General features: G+C 45.5%; 1 protein-coding gene across 3 annotated transcripts in view; it reads left to right on the top strand.

Annotated features, from left to right (window-relative positions):
- Positions 1–16,228, top strand: part of ARHGAP26 (Rho GTPase activating protein 26) — a 417,310-nt gene that overhangs the window by 394,620 nt on the left and 6,462 nt on the right. The window contains exons 21-22 of one of the 3 annotated variants that reach the window (XM_014850273.3): positions 1,450–1,725; positions 7,556–7,647. In XM_014850273.3, the coding sequence (XP_014705759.1) occupies positions 1,450–1,725; positions 7,556–7,647 (368 nt within the window). The remainder of the gene's footprint in view (positions 1–1,449; positions 1,726–7,555; positions 7,648–16,228) is intronic. The other 2 variants (XM_014850274.3, XM_014850275.3) reach the window with 2 other exon arrangements.

The following is a 16,228-nucleotide window of genomic DNA, read 5'->3' as shown; positions in this document are numbered from 1 at the left end:
TCTGTGAAATGGGAATTATAATAGTGCCTCTTTGCTTTTGGGTGGGTTAGATGTGATTCATTAATTCTTCAGTAATTATTTATTGAATACCTACAGGCACTATTTTAGGCATTAGCAATCCAACAGCAAAACGCACGAAAATCCTACCCTCATGGAATTTATATTCTAGAGATATAATACACATAATGGCATTTAATAAATGTTTCATTCAATTAGTTTGAGGATATCTGAAGAACTCACACAATGGGTTTTTACTGTAATATATCCATAGGTATTTATGTTACAATTGTAGGTAATTAGGGCGATTATTGGGCCTCATGTCTGAACTGAGGATGTCCCACTAAGTAGGACATTTATGCGTCCCCTATGTTTAGAAAGTCTGTTCCCTGGGAATTGGATTGCTGTCATTTTCCTCTCCATAAAGTTCTCAGGCCAAACAATCCAGCAGGCACCTGAGGCCCAGGGGCTACAGGTGGTGTTGTGGCCAGGTGGTTTCCAGGTTGTTTTCTCAGTCATGGGTGTCTGCACTGTCCCTGACTTAAGGTGATTTTACAGAGTTGCTGAGATATTTGTTTGTATAATTTGTGGAAATAAGTCAAAGGGCTAGCATGACCAATTCTAATCCACAAGCTATATTTTAGTGAGTAATTTTAACCTTTCCTCTCCAAACTTTTGATCAGCTACCCATCAGAGAACAAAATAACAGATTTCAGTTTTCAGTTCCTCACTTTTTCATTGCCTTCCCTCTGGGGCTTTTTCTTTGAGCATCAAAATGCCCAAAATCTATGAAGAGAAAGAGCAGGCCTGGAAAGCAAACCTCAGAGGAACTGCACGTTGCCCGTAATCACATACTCTCTCCTGAGAGTTGTGTGTCCAGACCCATCCTCCATCCGCTATCATTTTTCTAATGCAGTACTTCTGGTCTCCAATGACACATCGTCCATTTAGTTAAAAATGTAAACAGGAAATTGTTTTCTGGCTGAATGGCCTGTGTGGCCCAGAAAAAATGGTCATTTTTGCTGAGACACAACTTTAAAAACATGCACACAGCAGTGGAAGCTGAAGGCAGATTATAAGCTAGCCCTGCCCCAGACAGAGGCTGGTGATAGGAAATGAGTGAGAACTCAAGTACGTGGGTTCAGGACATTTTTCCCCGAAGCCCAAAGGCACAATGGACGTGACTGAAGAAGCTCCTATCACCTAGAAAGCAGTTGTTCCACAGAGCAAAGAGACACGTTAATGCTCCGAGGAATTACAGAACAGGCATTACTTGGAAGACACTGAGGTTTGGTCTGGAGAAATGTGACTTGGCACTGACAACACATCCTGGGTTTCAGTGCTCCTGTAGTCTGCTCCAGCTCCCTGTCATTTGGCCTCCCATGAACCTCCCGTGCTCCCGCTGTGGTTTCCCTTTGTGCTGACAAGTTTTCTGGTTGTTATGTCTTGCAGCCCCCCGAATCCAAGCCCAACTTCACCCCTCTCGCCATCTTGGCCCATGTTCTCGGCGCCATCCAGCCCTATGCCCACCTCATCCACGTCCAGCGACTCATCCCCCATCAGGTCTGTTGCAGGGTTTGTTTGGTTTTCTGTTGCTGCCGTTGTTCTCTCATTGGCTTGGTCCTCTTTTCATGCAGTGTTCAGCCTCCTCGTCAACTTTGTTCCCTGCCATCCAAACCTGCACTTGCTTTTTGACAGGCCAGAAGAACTGGTTCGTGAAGACTCCAGGTAAAATCACGGATGATGACCAGTCCGTTCCCGTTTCTCCAAAGCCGGTCAGGGATGACGGGGGGCCAGCCTCTGTCCTCCTTTGATTCCAGCCTAAGAGACCAAAGCCGGGAGGGACCATTTGCATGAACAAGCATGGCATTTTCCACACCCTTCTGAACCCTTCCTCTGGTTTCTGAATTAATCTGTGATGCCTGGAGTTTGGGGAAAGAATGCCTCCTGAATGGGCTCCTTTTTGGATCGCTCTCTGAATCATGGGGCTCTCTGTGCTTTGGTGTAAGATAATATCAGAGGGAACAGTGCTGAGACACCTACTGGCCTTTTCTTCCCTCTTTTTTGTCAAGTAGCATCAGGCAACATTTATTTGTGGATTGGGCTATCAGCCATGAGCACTGACACCTACTTGCTAAGACCAGACCACTGGGAGAGAGACGGATAAAGGATCAAGATATGGAGCGATTTCTCTTTAAATTGTTCCTGACTACCTCCTTGCCCTCTATGTGCTCCCAGGAATCATCTGTGCTCCCAGCTCGTTTCTATCTCCATGTCATGAACCCTTAGCTCTCATGGGAACAGGGTTGACCTAGTTTCTCTCCCCAAGGGCTGTGCTATAGTTTTCCCTGCTTTGATGACATCCAGACTTAATTCTTTGCACTTGAGCTCTTTAGAGAAAAGAAGCTGTTTAAATCCAGGAAAAGAATTAATAAAGATCCTGCAGGATCCCTCTGCTGTGTAGGTCCCCTGCATGTGTGTCTCTGCTGTCAAACAACCAGAATGTAGAGCCCAATTATAGGCATCATAAGCATTTTGGGCCTTGGCAGTAATTTCTTGTGCATCTTTTTCCCATAGCTGGTTTTTTCCTAAGGGGTGAGTCCAGCAGAGAGGCTTAAATAATTTATAACGCTGTTATTATACTTTTAAAAAAAGAAAGTCCCATGCTATTTATATATAAATACACACACACACACACATTACTTTGTTCTCCTCCAGGCGCTTTCATATCTTTCATTTCATCCTTTCCTCATGTGAGAATGAGAGGAGAAATGGCCTGAACTCTATTATAGAGAAAGAAAACTAAAGCACAGAGGGGTGATTTGTACACAGTCACATGATCAAATGAGAGCCAATCCAGAATTCAGGACTTCTTGCCCTCAGCCCTGTGCTCTTTCCTCCAAACCTATGGGTAACCCCAAATTTAAGTTTCCATGCAATTCCCAGCCTCAAAGCTTGGCCTGCTCTTCTAGGTTTTCTGTCTAGCTTTGCCCTAGAAGATGGGAAATATAGCTTTACAGTATATCCTTTTATCCTCACCCTGGGAATAAGGTAAAAATTCAGATCATGTTTTCTTGACACTCAAGTTATTTATGAATTATTTCTTAGACATATTCTGGGCTCTTTGGGGGATATTAACTTTCTAGGATACCAGCTATGGCATGAATTGTTGTGGTAGGATCACTGATGGCCCCAAGAAGACCTGAACCAGAGCAAACTACAGTGACCAGAGACAGTCACCTTCCAAAATGCCTCACACATTCATAAGAGAGACTTGGGCATTGGGAGAATACGGCTCCTTCATTTTGATCAAAGGGAGTAAAATCTCCAAAACACTGGACCCTTGGACAGAACCGGGTAGGGCCTCAAGGCAGTAGAATCATTCAGCTGAAAAACTGAAATGTACCCTCTGCTTGAGGGTATTCACTTTTTTTTGTCTCTGAGCTTTGAGGCCCTGTTGCCTGTCCAATATCTCCACCTCTCTACTTCTCCACTTCTTCCATCTCCCAAGATATTTCCAGGTTTTTTTCTCTAGCTTCTCCTTTCCATCTCCCAAAATGTTTCCAGATTGACAAAGGACAATGGCAATACAATCTGCTCACCTCAGGTCTTGGTTACTCAGTACTGCCCACTCTGACCATCATTAAAATAGCACCATTTGACAATGCTGTTCTACAACCCTTTAGGAACCTACCATTTTGAAATAGGCAAGGCAGAGTAAGGCTTGGAATTGGCTGTCACTGAGCTAAATATGTGTGCCAAGGTGAGCACGGATAGGGACGCTGCTGGGGAGCTAGCGCATCAGAGCTAGCCAACAGAGAGGGCCACAATCCCCTAACCACTGTTGCAATGTGGCCCCACGAGGTGGGGGCATATACCCTTTATTCAGGTTCAGTGAGGCCTTCCCCCACATCCAGTTCCAGGACATAAAGCTTCAGATTTCTTTCCCTGGGCAGAGCTTTTCAAAATAAATACTTAATTAGACCTAATTAATGGCCCCATGAACTTCTATATAACGTCTCCTCTGGAAACGGCTTCCTCTCCCCTCTTCAAAGTATTTCTTGTTAGTTCAAGCTCAGGAACTAAGATGCCTTTCACAGCACAGAGAGTGAAGGTCCTAGAGGAGCATTCCCTTCACATTTCCCTTTCCTTTCACTTGTAAAAGTGAAAAGCTGCCAGCCCCAAACTCGTAGCTTGTATTTGCACGGGGGCCCCTGGAAAGTGTGCCTATAAGATCCAGCCGTTGCACTCTGCCAGTCTAGCTGGCCCCACCTCCCTGTGGTGCCGTACAATGGAGAGTGGGTTGTCATTTTGCAAGGCTTGCAAGGGCATTTGAGGGAAACTCCTCTGAGTGCTTTCCTGGCCTCGTGCCATGCTCAGAGGCGAAAATTAAAAATGAACTTGCAGAAGGTTCCAAACTTGTTCGTGCCCTTGAAGGCCCAGCTGAGGTCTGAAGGGCACTGTCACAGGAGCAGCCAAGGAGCACCCTAGGCTCTCTGTGTCTAGTGTTGAGAGGCACTGCAAAGAAGTGGGAGCCAGGGAGCCAAAGAACCAAAGATTCTTGCTGGGGATTTTTTATTTTTTTAATCAGAGCCAAAGCATGCAAATATAACCTCTGTGCCAACAGGATCTGTTTTGGTAGGAACCCTACCTAAAGCAAACTGCTCAAGGTTTTTGAGAGGGAGTTTGGCATGGGACTCTGGACTGGTTGGCTGACAGACTTAAAAAGATAAGACTTTCCCCTGAGTAAGGTTGCCAGATTTAGCAAATAAAATAAAGATACAGAACACCCAGTTAAATCTGAATTGTAGTTAAACAACAAATTGTTTTTTTTAGTGTAAGTATGTCCCATGCAATATTTGGGACATACTCGTACAAAAAAAGTATTCATCATTTATCTGATATTCAAATTTAACTAGGTGTCGTGTATTTTACTTGGCAGCTCTCGTGCTAAGGAACAGGAGTGGTCCTTGTAAAAGCATCCCTCCACCATCCCTCCCATTTCTGGGCGTCCTAAGGGGACGGGGTCCTTGGGAAAAGCGCTTCTCATAGCCTCAGTCACCTGACCTTTGTTTTTATTTTTAATGTGCCATTTTATTGTCTCTTCATTATTCAATTCCAAAAGCCTAATATTATTGGGAAACTATTCCTCTTGAATGGTAATCTTGGGCACCTGAGACCATTCCCTTTGCTTTCTTCTTGCCAGATACTCCAGGTGGTTTCCCTGGCTGGCCCCTGTTTTGTCCCATTCCCTTTATTTCATGCAGTTAATAAGTAACCCCTATGAAAATCCAGCTGGAGGAATCTTGCCTCAGATGATCTTTCCCTCACCTTTTATTTCCCTGTCCCTGGTCTTTTTGCTCTCTACCCACCTCAAGGTCCAGTGGCCCTGGCTAATGTTGACTGGATTCTCCTTCCACCTTCCATGTCATGACAGGCTGTCTTTGCCTGTTAGTAAGGAACTTTGGCTGTTTAAGTACTTTGCACAACCAGGTGGCTCCTCCTCTCTGCTCCCTACTCCCTCAAAGAAAAACTTTTTTTTTCCTCTCTGGAAAGCTGCACATTGGATGTTTGGCCCTTGCTGGCCAACATGCAGACTTGGTTTACTTAGATCACAGAATGTGCCCCTTGCCCTGACCTTTATTCTGACTTTAAAATAATTAGACAGGAAGAGCTATTTTCCAGTTGGAGCTGATGAATCCTAAAGCTCTCTTCCCTTCATTCCCAGAGGACTCACTTCATTTTCTCCCACTTCCCCAATTTTCTCCCACCTGCCATCATCTCTTGGCTACTAGAGGACCAGAGAGAACAGTAAACTGCACCCTGGCAACAAATTCTGGATGATCATTTACTCTGGTCATCCTGACAGCAGACCTTTTAAGTCATCTTTTCTTTGTTTTCATGGAGCCAAGACTGGATGTTTAAGATGACTGGCCTGGTGTGGGTGTCCATCCATCCATGGCTCCTCTTTCCCAAAGGGAAGCTGGACTTAGTGACTCCGAGAACAACAGTTGCATAATAACCCAAGACGCCCTGCCCCTTCTGATTCTGTCTGTTTACCTGAGACCAAGCCATTCTTCAGTTAAATCTTATTTGGCTACTGGAAATCAGTGCACCACAGGAGGTTTGGCGTCACTGGTTCCTTGAGGCTTTTAATTAGTCGAATGACAATAAAGTAAATAATATATATCCCTTGAATAACTGTCTAACCCAGAGGACCTACTTGTTCTTTTTTTTATTCTGTCCTTGAGTCCCTAAATGGGCTTCCTTGGATGGCTTGGAGGGAGAAGGGATTGCTTTTGGAAAATAAAGAGCCAAGTTTTCACTATTAAATGTCAGTTTTCTTATGACCCTTGACAAGTCCATAGATTGTTTGAAACTAGTTGACTACCAAAGCAAAAGTTGATAGAAGGTAAAAAAAAAAGATAGAAAATAGGATTTCCCAGTTCTTACAACTTACTGTCTAGAACACGGATTAGCAAACTGTGGCCCCTGGGTCAAATCCGGCCCACCACCTGTTTTTTGTAGATAAAGTTTGGATGGACACAGCCACGCCAATTCCGTTATGTGTTGACTGTGGCTGCTTTCATGCTGCAGTGCAGAGTTGAGCAATTGCGTCAGAGACCATATGGCCCACAAAGCCTAAAATATTTACTGTCTGGCCCTTTACAGAGTTTGCCAACCCCTGATTTAGAATGATGATTCTCAGCCCTGGTTGCATACTAGAATCACTTGAAGAGCTTTTTAAAAATGCTGATGCCTATATTTATATCTGCAAGTCAGGGTAGAACCCAGACATCTACATTTTCTAAAAGTTCCCCAGGTGATTCTGATGCACAATGAGAGTGGTTGACAACACTCCTTGGATACGAGAAGGGAAAGAAAAATGCATTCTGCCCCGCTCTCCCTTCTTCCTTCCCGCACTCCCCATACGCGTTCACGTGTGCGCTCATGCACACGTGTTTAACTGCTCACACACACACACCTTGTCTATTCCCTGCCCTACCCTGGGGGTCGGGGAGTTTCAGCTCTGGAATCCTGCTCCACCAGCCCAATGAGAAATAAGTAACATCTGGAAGAGCTCATGTCAGCCCGTGGGTGAAGCCGAAACCTGACTTTGCTAGAATTTCTCCTTTTGACCCACTGAGCATTGCCGACTTTCAAGAGGGTCTGTTGGGAGTGTTCTCCAGAGCAACTTGGAAGTTCTTCCTGCCCCCACCCCCCTCCTCCCGAGCTACTCCTGCTCCACAAATGAGGCCCTGCCTGCCCTCCCAGTGTTCAGCCGTTGTAACTCCTAGAGAAAGTTTTAACGTGACACAAGGTGACCCCCAAGAAGTGTGGTTTCTCAGGGCTTATGGCTTTTCTCTGAATATTTCTCATTTTTCTCTGGTGACCTTTGCAACTTTTCCACTTCGTGTTTTGCCATCTGGCTGCCTTGTCAGGCTCTTCCAACCAGAGAGGACAAGGTGATTTGCAGGAAAAGGGAAAGAAGAGAGATTAATATTTGGGGTTTTCAGAGGGTTTAAAACAATTGCTAAATAAACCTGTTTTCACACAGCACACCGTTCCGGAAGGCGAAAGCCTTGTATGCCTGCAAAGCTGAACATGACTCGGAACTCTCATTCACAGCAGGCACGGTCTTCGATAATGGTGAGTTTCTCATCCCCTCGCAAAGATTTGGGGGGGAAAAGCAAATAAATAACTGGCGTTTTTCAAAGTTCCTACCTAAGGAAAAATCTCAGTAGAACAGGTAAGACTGAAAAGGAGCTGAGGTGTGTCTTTTCCCAAAATTAGAGAGCAGCAGTGGGACTTCAGGGGCACTGTCAAGAGGAGACGGGGGTATCAGCTCTTCACTCTGACCGAGGGAGTCTCATCGAGGAGTTGTAGACGTTAAATGCCATTGTACCTGCACAGGACTCAGCCCCGCACCTGGCAGTGGCTTTTCGAGTCTGGAGGCTGGACAGAGGGTAGGAGATAAAGGAGTAGAGAACGAGGATCCTGCCGGTGGTCAGACGGTCAGGGCAGAGATTGAGGCCACAGATTCTGGGACCCCTTCCTCTTGAGTTTGGTGGCATTCATTATCTACAGCAGGTGAAGCCACTTTCCGAGATGGCAGGGTATTGGGCAAGCTCCAGGCCGATAAACCTCACTGTGCCCCTGCTCGTCCTCCCCCTAACTGTTGGGAGCATAGTCTTCTTGTTCCTTTTTGTTTGTTTTCCTCCCTAAATTTAAAAAAAAAAAAGTATTGTTTTTTAGAGTGAGAACTCATGTCATAATTTGTCATAACTTATCATTGACCTAAGAGAAAAATCAGAATTCTGAGGAAAAGCCCAAGTTTCTGTTACCGCTAAGATTTTCCCCAGATGAAGTTCTCCTTTGGGGATACTCTTTCTGGATCCCTGGGTGAAAGGGTCTGTTTTTTTTGCTCAAAGCAAAAGCAGCCGCCTGATTTCTGGAACTGGACATTTTCTCTGGCTCAGTTCTTGACCTCAGGTGGGTTGGGGACAAAGTCCCCAGAAAGAGGTGAGTGTGCACTGCCCAGTCGCTCCCCATCACGGCCGGGCAGCCCCACCTTGGCCTAGACCCCGCCTCCTACTGCCTGCCTGAGACCCAGAAATACAGGGCAGCCAAGGCTCCACACAGCACTGGTGAGTGTAAGTCTAGATTCAGGCCACCAAAGTAAGGGTTCTGGCTTGGCCACTTGCTCCTGTGTAACCTCAAGCAGTCACTTAATTTCTCTGTGCCTCCCCCATCATATAAAGATAACATTACCTACCTTATAGGGCTCATGAGAGAAAATTGAGATAACGTACATCACGTATTTAAAATAGTACTCAATACCTTAAGCAGTCAATATTCTGTTATCGTTATTATTGTTATGATCATCGTCATCGTTAGGTCTGTCTTAGAAAAAGACCCTGACACTCTCATAGTTCACAGTAACAGTTTCCCCTTCAGCTGATATGCCCCAGGCGTGGCTCTCGGCTGGGCAGTAGGTGCTGCACCTTGACCTCCTGGGTGGGTCCTGGCTATCCATAAGGGCCTCGAGGTCCAAGCCAGAACAGAGCTGGGCTCCTGGAGATCAGCCTTGACTGCATCCACGTGCAAAGGGGCATCCCTGTGTGCCCAGCCCCTGCATTCAGCGTGGCAGAGATGTTAACCAGGCCTGAGTGGACAGAATGGGAAAGAGATCACAGAGCACCTGGCGGATTCCCAGGTCACACTTGGCACTGGGCCTTCTGAGCCAGTGGAGTGGGGTGAGCCCATAACTGCATGTGGCCTGCTGGGCCCGCATTCTCTCTGATGGTTCTCAGGGCCCAAAGCACTGTCCTTAAACCTTTGCCCCTTTTACTTTTATTCGGGCCCTTTACAAACCAAGGCGCAAGCCAGCCAGCTTCCTCTTCTCTGTCAGCAGCTGGAGCTTTCAGACCCCAGCGGACCTGCAGGTGAAGTGGGTCCCCTGAAGGCTATCCAAAACCATGTCACTGGCGAGTATCCCTGCACAGGCCCAGGTGGGAGAGTCATAGCCCAGCCATAACATGACACAATTTTCATGGCAGACAAACCGGAATGCGCTGCCTGCAGGGGCTTCTGTATCCCGCTCTGTCAGCAGAGACAGGCTTCTGCCTACAGATGAGCAGGATTTGAGAGATCCCCACATATACAGGTGAATCCAGAGTCTAAAGGTCTGTCCTCTAAACCCCAATTCACTGCTCACATGGGCAAGGGACTGCCATGTTCCTATCAGCTATTCACTCTGACAACATAAAGGACCTCTCATCCCAGGGGCAGAATTAGTTTAAGCTCTCAAAAGGTATATGTGTGCATGTGTGTCTTGTTTGTGACTCTTTTTCTTGAGTGCAGCCTTCCATTTTTTTTTAACAGCTTTATTAAGATATCCACATGCTATACAATTTACCCATTTAAACTATACAATTCAGTAGGTTTTAGTATATTCAAAGTTGTGCAACCGTTGCCACTATCTAATTCCAGAATATCTTCATCGCCCCCAAAAGAAATCCTGTACCCTTCAGCAGTCATGCCCCATTTACCCCAACCCTCCTTCATCCAACCCTAGGCAACCACTAAGCTACTTCCTGCCTCTCTAAATTTGCCTGCCCTAGATATTTCATGTAAGTGGAATTATACAGCGTGGGGTCTTTATAACTGGCTTCTTTCATAATATTTTCAGGGTTCATGTTGTGTCATGTATCGAACTTCATTCCTTTTTATGGCTGAATACTATTCTGTCATGTGGGTATACCACACTTATCCATTCATCAGTTGATGGACATTTGACTGTTTCCATTTTTTGGCTTTTATGAGTAATGCTGCTATAAACATTCGTGTACAAGTTTTTGTGAGATCTTATGTTTTCAGTTCTCTTGGCGACATACCCAGGAGTGAGGTTGCTGGGTGATACAGTAACTCTGCCTTTAGTTGTTTAAGGAACTGCCAAACTGTTTTACAAAGGGTTTGCACTATTTTATATTCCCACCATCTTCTAAGTCTCCTTTTTTCTTTTTTTTTCTTGAGGAAGATTAGCCCTGAGCTAACTACTGCCAATCCTCCTCCTTTTGCTGAGGAAGACTGGCCCTGAGCTAACATCCGTGCCCATCTTTCTCTACTTTCTATGTGGGACGCCTACCACAGCATGGCGTGCCAAGCGGTGCCATGTCCGCACCCGGGATCCGAACTGGCGAACCCCAGGCCGCCGAGGAGCAGAACGTGCGAACTTAACCGCTGTACCACCGGGCCGGCCCATAAGTCTCCTTTTTGAAGTAGCTAACCAAAATAAGAAAAGAAAAGATACATGGGTGATTTTTACCTGCCGAGTCCTTTCTTTCCCAGCAGGCTGCTGTGCGTAGCAGGTTCTATGACTACGCCCACCCCACAATTTGATAATCGTCATAAATCCTATCATGATAAATGAGAGCAGGAGAGAGGTTTGGTTTAACGAGTCAGAAGCCTTATGCGAGCCTTCCTGTGGTCTCTGGGAATCAAGGCAGAGTTCATTGACACTAGTTTATTTTTAACCAGCAATGCCAGTGACCTTTCAAATTCCCTGAAGAGCAAAAGGCCAAATTAAACCCCAAAGAAAACAATTCTCAGTGTTGACTGAGCTGCAGTCGAAGAAAGATCTGACAAAATGTTAAAACACTTTTTAGATTGGTTTGGCTGATAATGTCTTATGAGGTCTGATTTTTAGAAAGTATCAGGCATTCTTCTAACACCTTAGGTAGGGAGATATTTTTCCTTGTTCTGTCTCTTGTTAGTTTCTTGCTGTAGATTCTAGGTAAGTGCTATTTAAGTTGAATGCTCTGTAGCTGCCAGATTAAATCATCAGACCAATCAGAAGAGTCTCCTTATGACAGAGAGTGAGTGAGTGTGAGTGTATGTGTGTGTGTGTGTGTGTTTTCTTTTTCAGGATCAGGAAGAATGGCTAAGGAGGAGGAAGAGGGAGGGATGCCTTGAGGGGAAAGTCTGTTGTTTCGTAATGATTAATTTCCAAGCCTTTGGGTTCCAGGGGCCCATGCTATGAATCCGGAGTGGCTGCTCCGTCAGCTTTCGGACTTTGTGCAGTAGGGAATGGATGTGCAATACTTGGAACTAACTCTAGTGTCAGCCCTTGCCAATCTACTAGGAAACTGTCCACTTCACCAAGAGCGCCTCAAAGAGTAACTGGAAAGAGAAATAACTCATGTTCTCAGGAACATTACAGTCATCTTGAAGCCACACGATTAGTGATACCTGGAAAATTCACTAAGATTGGGTTCTTGGGATACTTTCATCAAGGTTTGGGATGGGCTGGATCCATTCATTTCCGGGGTACAGGGTGCAGCGTGAGAGCAAGGCAGGGCTGCCCCAGGTTTCTTTGCTGACAGAGAACATCTCAGGCAGTGGGGCTATGGGAGTGTCCTCGGTGGAGTCTTTCAGCCTCCCCAGCCATGTTTATTGCCAAACCCAGGCTACCTCCATCCCTCACCTAGGCATCTCCACCAGCTGCCCAACCGGTCTCATCATGTCCACTCTTGCCCCCATAATCCCTTCTTTACACAGCAGCCAGAGTGGTCTTTGAAAAACAAAAATCACAACATGTTATTCTCCTGCTTCAAAAACTCCAGTGGCCTCCGTTGTTCCCAGAATTATTGACAAGGACCTCCACAGTCCGGCTCCTGCCCCGTTGGCCCCCATCTCACCCTCCCCCGATATACTGCAGCTTCACAGGCCTTCTTTATGTTCTCAGATAGGGTCGGCAACCCCTGGCCTGCAGGTCAAACCCAGCCCACTGCCCGTTTTTGTAAATAAAACTTCATTGGAACAGGGCCACCCACGCCTTCTTGTTTATATACCATCTATGACACTACAATGGCAGAGTTACACACATTTACAATCTGGCTCTTTAGGAAAAATTTTCAAACCACTGTTAAATCACACCAAGCTTTCCCCATCTCAGGGCCTCTGCACTTCTGTTCCCCACTGCGTGTCTGGCTCCTTTGGGTCGTTTAGATTTGAGGTTTTTGAGCTCCTTCCCACCCACCCACCCACATCCCTCTCCCAGTCTTTTTCTCTCCCCTCATCGCTACCTAAAATTATATGCTTGTTTATTATAGATTGTCCCTCCCCGGGAGCAGAATCTTGTCTGCTTGCTCTGTACTGTGTGCAGGGACCTAGCACAGTGTCTAGCACATGGTAGGGGCTTAATAAACGTTTGTTAAATGAGTAAAGGCATTCAACTAACCAGGGGTCTGTGCCCCTTCCAGCCAGTGCTTCTTCCCCTTGGGGCAGCAAGCCATTAGAGATCTTAGTGACGCGCTTGCTCCTTGTCCACAGTGAGCGAAGGAGGGGAGAGAGCATGAGTTGTGCTTGCAGGGGTGTATGATGTATATATGGATAGAGCTGAGAGAAAGTAGTTGGCAGGAAGCACACCCGTGTCAGCAACAGCTTATATTTATCATATGCTTGCTGGGCTAGAGAGCTGCCCAGGCAGCTCGCTGCAACACCTTGTGTGTTTATATAGCACATTGGACACTCGTCCAATTCAGAAAGTTGGAGATTGGCACAATTCAGCCCAACAGGCACTTATGAGCATCTTCAATGTCCAGAACATTGGGCTAGGCAAAAGTGGTAATGGTTAAGACCACAGACCCTGGGATCAGATGTCCTGGGTTCAGATCTACCTCCATCGTCTACCAGCTATATAGTGTTGGGCAAGATGCTTAACATCTCTGAGCCTCAGTTTCTCAAGAGTAAAATGAGGATAATAGCAGAACTAACTCCATAGTGATTCTGAAGGTGAATGGAGGTGATGCAGGTGAAGCTTTTAGCAAAGGGCCTGCCGCTTAGTATGTGCTCAACATATGTATCAGCATTCCTATCCTCAAGGACCACATTTTCCAGTTGAATAGAGGCATAATGTAGTGGAAAAGGGCTTGGTCTCTGGAGTCAAACAAGTTGGATTCAAATTCTAGTTTTACCATTGTGACCCTGCACAAATTAATTTACCTCTCTGAGCCTTAATTTTCTCATCTATAAAATAGGGATGATAATAATAGCACAAGCTAGGGTCTTTAGGATCAAATGAGTCAATATGTATCAAAGCTCTGAGACCACGGCTGCTTCCCAGGCACCATTTCTAGTTGTTAGCTTCTGTCTTTATAATTCACCAGACAGAGAGGAATCATTAAGAATGTTGAGTGATAGAATACAAATTAAAATGCACTGGAAACTAGTTAGAGAAGCAAAGCTTAACACACTTGAACAGCATTGATAGGACCCATGAATAATATGTGGAATGTACTGTGGGCCTTCCGGGAGTGTGGAGCAGGAAGATGGGATTCTGTGATGGTATTTATGAAGGAGGTGGGGCTTCAGCCAAGCCTTCAAGTGTGGGTACAGGAAACAGAGGACAACAGAAAGAAGGCGGGCATCTGGTGCTGCCTCTCTCCTCCATTAGTTAATGAGAATTTGCATTTTAATTCTTATTACCACCCTCATTGCAGAGGCATTTTGGCACAGAAAAGTTATAACTCAACTTTCTGTGAACAAGTTAAAATACAGACCCTGGGCCAGCTCTTGGAGAGTCTGCTTTAACTGATGTTCTCTGGGGCCCAGGCACCTACAGTTTTAATAAGCATCCAGGCGAGTCTATGCACGTGGTCTGGTATCACGCCTTACTAAAGCCTGATGAAGACTCCACGGAGTCAGCAGTCTGACCCAAAGCCTGCGTGGTCCCCTGCCATCCCCTATGACATAGCTCTTGTTCTCCAGTTCAGCGTGTCTCCTTTGTCCCCTCTGATTCTTCCCTTACTCTGCAAATTCCATTTCTAATGTTTGCAGAAGTTACCACCTCAGCACCCAAGCTGTGTTTGAACAGCTGACCAGGAAGGGAGAATGTCTGAAAGAGATGGACTCAATGCATCTATTGGAGTCACGACTCTGCTAGGAGCTTTGCCATAAAGTGGGAGGGGTCTTTTTCTGTTTCTTATTTTGTTTGGTTGGTTGGTTATTCTTTCTAGGTCTTTTATTTTGGGCAGTGAGTTTGATTTGTTTGTTTTTGGTTCTGAACATTTGAGATTTCCCAAAACTTAGGTGGATGTTAAGACCAGGCCCTTACCCAGGTTTTAACCAGAGGAGAGTCTTGCTGACCAGTCCAAGTGACTGGTCAAATGATGCAGGGTGCCCTACTGACTATCTATCCCGTACTGAGCATTTACTGTGTCCTGGCTCTGTGCTGAGTGCTGCCTCCTTTACCCTCACAAGAATCCACTGATGGAGAGTTTTGTTATCACTACTTCATAGGTACAGAAACTGAAGTGATCTTGACAGCATCCACAGGATAGATGGGGCAGAAGGCCAGAGGTATTTGGATGCTAGTACCTTAGGGGCAAGATGGGAGATCTTGGGGGTCAGCCTAGTGGCGTAGTGGTTAAGTGTGCTCTGCTTTGGCAGCCCTACTCCGCAGGTTCAGATCCCAGGCGCGGACCTAACACCACTTGTCAAGCCGTCCTGTGGCAGCATCCCACATAAAATAGAGGAAGATTGGCAAAGATGTTAGCTTAGCAACAATCTTCCTCAAGCAAAAAGAGGAAGATTGGCAATAGATGTTAGCTCAGGGCCAATCTTCCTAACAACAAAAACAAAATGATGAGAGATCTTGGTCATGGGGGGTTATGGGGAAGGGCAGGTTGCTTTTAAGTTGTGCTGTGTTCTTCCATGGAACTTCTCTCTCAGACTCCTCGTTTGGGTGTCCTAAATCCAAAGGATCTTTGCTACTTTGGGTTTATTCCTGAAGCCTAGTGATAGGAAATTATACAAGCATTTTGGAGGCTGACTATTAGATGTTTGACCTTGTCTTTTCCTAAAGAAGCATTCAAGATCTCGAGAAGTTTGACACTGATCTTCTGTAAGCCTCCATGTGTGTCCTTGTGCAGCTTTGCCATTTGCTTCCTTTGGTTTCTGTTCTTGCTTCTTTCCCTACAAAGTGAAACTAGAGTTGCATAGTAGTATTGGGGGCGGAAATGCTTTTCTAAAACAAGCTCCGGAAGTCACTTAATTAGCCTAGGAAGGAAATAGGGGGAAATTCCTTCTCTCCAAACAATCCCAGAAAATTGGAGTTTTCCTAATACATTGAGAGCAAACGCCCTGCCTCACCCATGAGTGATTCATATCTTCCCAGTTCACAGCACAGTGACCCCCATCCCCAAGCTCCGTGACTCCTTCTCTTCCCTCCTGCTATCGACTACTTCGCAGACTCAGCTGGATTTTATATAATCTTTACAAATCACAGCAGTTTCCATGGAGATGGATTGTGATGTCACAGAGTGGGTGTATATTCTTTGGATATTGAAAAATCATAAGGTCAGAAATTTTGAAAGTTGTGATAGAGGAAGAGGACAGCTTTTACACTTATATAAGAGGGAGGAAAATTCTAGAAAACAGGAAAGAAAGCTAAGAAAGATTATGGGTGGAACAGAGAGAGGGCTATTCAAGGGCTGTAAAAAAAAACGCAGAGGGAATTTGCAAGGAAATTAGAAGCAGAGGGTAAGGATTTGAAGTAAAATGCTTATTTAAGAGCTGGATATCTTTGAAGACTAGTTCTTAGCAGTCCTCCATGGGCACTCCACTTGGTACATGGTCAGTACTGTGTGGGTGGATGGATGGATGGATGGATGGATAGATACATACATGGATACACATAGATAAATATATGAATGGAGCACCATAACTG

Source organism: Equus asinus, chromosome 9, assembly GCF_041296235.1.
Source record: "Equus asinus isolate D_3611 breed Donkey chromosome 9, EquAss-T2T_v2, whole genome shotgun sequence".
In the NCBI taxonomy this organism is placed as follows: domain Eukaryota; kingdom Metazoa; phylum Chordata; class Mammalia; order Perissodactyla; family Equidae; genus Equus; species Equus asinus.
This window is presented reverse-complemented; position numbering and strand designations above follow the sequence as displayed.